The sequence below is a fragment of the Cydia amplana genome, chromosome 21, assembly GCF_948474715.1.
Source record: "Cydia amplana chromosome 21, ilCydAmpl1.1, whole genome shotgun sequence".
In the NCBI taxonomy this organism is placed as follows: Eukaryota; Metazoa; Arthropoda; class Insecta; order Lepidoptera; family Tortricidae; genus Cydia; species Cydia amplana.
In genome coordinates this window covers 11,974,853-11,978,880 of record NC_086089.1, presented here as the reverse complement: position 1 = coordinate 11,978,880, position 4,028 = coordinate 11,974,853, and the positions used below count along the sequence as shown (strand labels likewise).

General features: G+C 37.0%; 1 protein-coding gene across 1 annotated transcript; it reads right to left on the bottom strand.

Annotated features, from left to right (window-relative positions):
- Positions 1-1,072: 1,072 nt before the first annotated feature.
- LOC134658080 (carbonyl reductase [NADPH] 1-like) lies at positions 1,073-2,107 on the bottom strand. The gene has a single exon (XM_063513683.1). It carries the CDS (start codon positions 1,930-1,932, stop codon positions 1,075-1,077), a length of 858 nt encoding a protein of 285 aa, XP_063369753.1. The 5' UTR covers positions 1,933-2,107; the 3' UTR covers positions 1,073-1,074.
- Between the last annotated feature and the right edge of the window lie 1,921 nt (positions 2,108-4,028).

The following is a 4,028-nucleotide window of genomic DNA, read 5'->3' as shown; positions in this document are numbered from 1 at the left end:
ATAAAAAAGAAAGTAAAAAACCCCACAGCAACAAAACCTTCGCTAAACAATCGAACTGTAAAGAAAACAAACTATATGTTTGCGAAACGTGTGGCAAACAAGCCAAGGCGAGATATCTTTTAGTCAGGCATATCAAAACTCATATGACCCGAGAGGGCTATCCGTGTAAAACTTGCGATAAATCCTTGTTGTCATACTCGGATCTGAAGCGTCATGAACTCATACACATAGGGGAGAAACGATACACCTGCGAAGAATGCAACTTGAAATTTTCACAAAAAGGCAACTTGGACAGGCATAGACGAATTCATACCGGGGAGAGGCCGTTCGTTTGTGACGAATGTCACAAGCAATTTGCCAGCAAGAGCAACTTGGACAGACATAAAAAGCTACACACGGGGGACAAACCATACAAGTGCGAAAAGTGTCCAAAGCGTTTTACGCAAAAAGGTAATCTGCGAATACATAAATGCAGTAGTTAAAAAAATGTAAAATAAATCAGTGACATAGACCAGTACACGCTTTACAGCAGTTCCAGTTTTTTATTTTAATATTAACTATCCCTTAAACTCTAAAATTAGGCAAAGGCACATTAGGCTGCCGACTGTACCATCCTATTCTCGAAGTTCTTTAGGGCACTTTATTCCCACTTATTTCGTTATGGATAAAGCTATAATCCTGAATTTTTGTGACCAAGAGGGTACAGTAATACAAGTACCTAAGGAAGATTTTCAATTATATTTTGATAGTTTATAAATAATGTATTTACCTATAAACTACTCAACTGATTTTGATGGAAGTTGACATAGAAAGGTTTTTTGTTTTGGATATTTGCCCTAAGGGGTGAGGGGGAGGAAATGACGTAAGTACCGAATTCATTTCGCGGGCAGTCATTAATAAAAGTAAGGTTATATAAATCGTTTAATATAGTTTTAGAGCACATCCAGTTAGTAGTGTCACAGGCTATTTATTTAAAATTTTGCCTATCAATTGTTAGTTTGAAGCAGGCTATTGTCAAGTAAGGCTTTTAATATAACCTTTTTTTCTGACATACTAACTTGTTGATATTCCGCCTTAAACTTCACATTTATAGTAATAATCACCGTCAACATCAGTCCAGTCAACTAGCTTCCTATCGTACCACATGAAAGTACCCTTTAAATTAGGCGACGCGTCCATCACGAGATAAAGTATGACTTTAGCAGCTTCGTCTGGCTCCGTCACACCCCCGCCTTTAGCCATGTCTGTCTTGACATGCCCTGGATGAACAGCGTTGACAGATATATTCCTGTCAAAATACTCTCTCTGTTGTATCATTGTTAAAGCGGTCACGGCGATTTTAGACACCCTGTGTTCAGCATGCTTGCCTTCGTCTGCGAAATCTTCTTTTTTAAACGTTCCGTTTTTAACACTATCCAAATATTCATCGACGAAATGATTGAGCTGTTCCGCAGTTAAATCTTTGTCTTGCAATCTTTCCAACCATATCTGATTTTTCAAATTCGACAGATGCCCGCAAGCGCTGGTAACGTTCACGACTCTAGCGCCATCTCTCAGGAGCGGGAAGAGGTGTTTTTCAATTATCAACAAACTTCTGTAATTAACGTGGATATTTCTTTTCGCCCCTTCGTAGTCTGGATAAACTTGTCCCAGATCCATGATGGCGGCATTGTTCACTAAAACGTCTAAGCCTCCGTGCTCTAAATTTAAAAATTTAGCGAATTCCTCCACGCTGCGTTCGTCACTTACGTCAAGTTGATGGAATTTCGGTTTCAATCCCAAATCTTCTAGTTTCTTCACCGCTTCTCTTCCCCTGTTCTCGTCTCTGGCTGTCAAATATACTGTTCCATTGAATTTTTGACACAACCCTTTGACCACAGCGAATCCTAGGCCTCTATTTGATCCAGTAACAACCGCAATTTTTTCCACCATTTTGTATCTGACGTGCGTTCGTTGTATCTTTCCGTGAGTTAATGAAATTGTGTTGTTTGCGTTTCACTTGTGTTTGTTTAATAAATTCATTGAATTGACATCATTATATCTTCACAATTAAAGTTGGTTTTCGATTGCTATACTGTAAGTATATTTTAGGTATTTGATATCACTTATAGTTGAGTGTTTTTAATGATGTTAAATCATTTGTAAACAACCTATATGTACCTACATTGAGTATTAAGTAATCTTGCTCGGTCCACTCTATAACACCTCTGATAAGGCACTATCATTACATAGTATAGTATAAAACAAAGTCGCTTCCCGCTGTCTGTCTGTCTGTATGTATGCTTAGATCTTTAAAACTACGCAACGGATTTTTATGCGGTTTTTTTTAATAGATAGAGTGATTCAAGAGGAAGGTTTATGTATAATTTCTTAACCCGTGCGAAGCCGGGGCGGGTCGCTAGTATACATATAAACTTATAAAGTGTAGTTCTATATGGACCTTGCTAACTATGTAAACAAAAGTCACTAGTAAATTTATATTTTTTGACAGTTTCAATATGGCGGTTTGTTTACATAGTTAGCAAGTTCCATAGAATGACACTACCATATATTTTGCAGGAAACTTTATGTAGAGGAGGGTAGAAAAATGTAATAGCAAAGAGGATATTAGAATATAATACTTTGAATGGATTTTAACCATTTACGGTTATTTAAAAAAATGCCAGATCACAATCCTAATAATTCTGCATCAGAAAAAAGTAAGTAATATTAAAGATGATATATTATAAGATGTTCATTTTTGCCTTACAATCTAGATTGTAACCTATACCTAAAGGGTCCAAGGATAATAGTACTTTGAAGTCGACAAATTGAAATTCACAACACTCAATAAGTATACAGTATACATATTTATAAGCTCAACTGTACCAAATAAGTTTTAGGGAAGTAAAAGCAATGCCGTCGACCTAGCTAGGACTAAAATATCTCGCGCAGTTCCATACTTAGGACCTTGTCACTCTAACCGGCACCACACGTTTCGACTGCAATTTATCGTTGTTTTATTTCGACAGAGTCCTAGAACCAATCACCCGGAAGACAAGGCTCAGATGGGTGATTGTGAAAAGAAATGATTATTTTTGTCATGCAGTTTACCTTGAGTCGTTGGAATGGTTCCGCGACGCAAGGTTTTTTAGACGGGACCCTATTACTAAGACTCCGCTGTCCGTCAGTCCGTCTGTCTGTCTGTCACCAGGCTGTATCTCATGAACCGTGACAGCTAGACAGTTGAAATTTTCACAGATGATGTATTTCTGTTGCCGCTATAACAACAAAATACTAAAAAGTACGGAACCCTCGGTGGGCGAGTCCGACTCGCACTTGTTCGGTTTTTGTATTTTGCATTCCGCAAAGATGGACGTAAAAAGCCTTCATAAATGCGGTGTCTTTGTAGTCTGTACCCGTATTCTTCTCTGAGATACACTTATGGTTAGCAGAACCCGAATTTAACTTATACATAGTTATAATATAAATAATACTTGTGATACGGAATGCTGCGAACGCGTAAACAGAATGCCGATAGTCAAGGTCGAAGTCAAGTGTTTATTTAAATTTAAAATACCTATCCAGCGCATCACTGACTTGCTTAATTAATTATCCAACTACCTATACAATGTCGAAGAGTGTGATTGGTTGAAAAAATAAGCATAATATTAACCCTTAAATGCATGATTTTTTCTTTTTGCCCGAAATGAATATACGTGTTACGTAATTGTCTGCTGATTATGGGAAAAATGGTAAACAAATTATAACATCGATTTTCACTGCGAAATCAGTGTTAGAAGTTGCATAGGCTAAATCACATTTATGTAAATATATAATTTTCAGTAAGAGATATATATGATAAATTCTACTATCATCAGAAAGGTACACTATTTGTGATACACCTATGATAGAGTTTTTAAATATAAAATAATTAAAAACCCCAAAAAAAACATCCAAAATCACCAGTGATCGGAATTGGTAGTGCCATTTCACGGGACTTTGGTGCGTAAGCTTAGTATGGATATACCTTTTCACCCCGGGTTTTC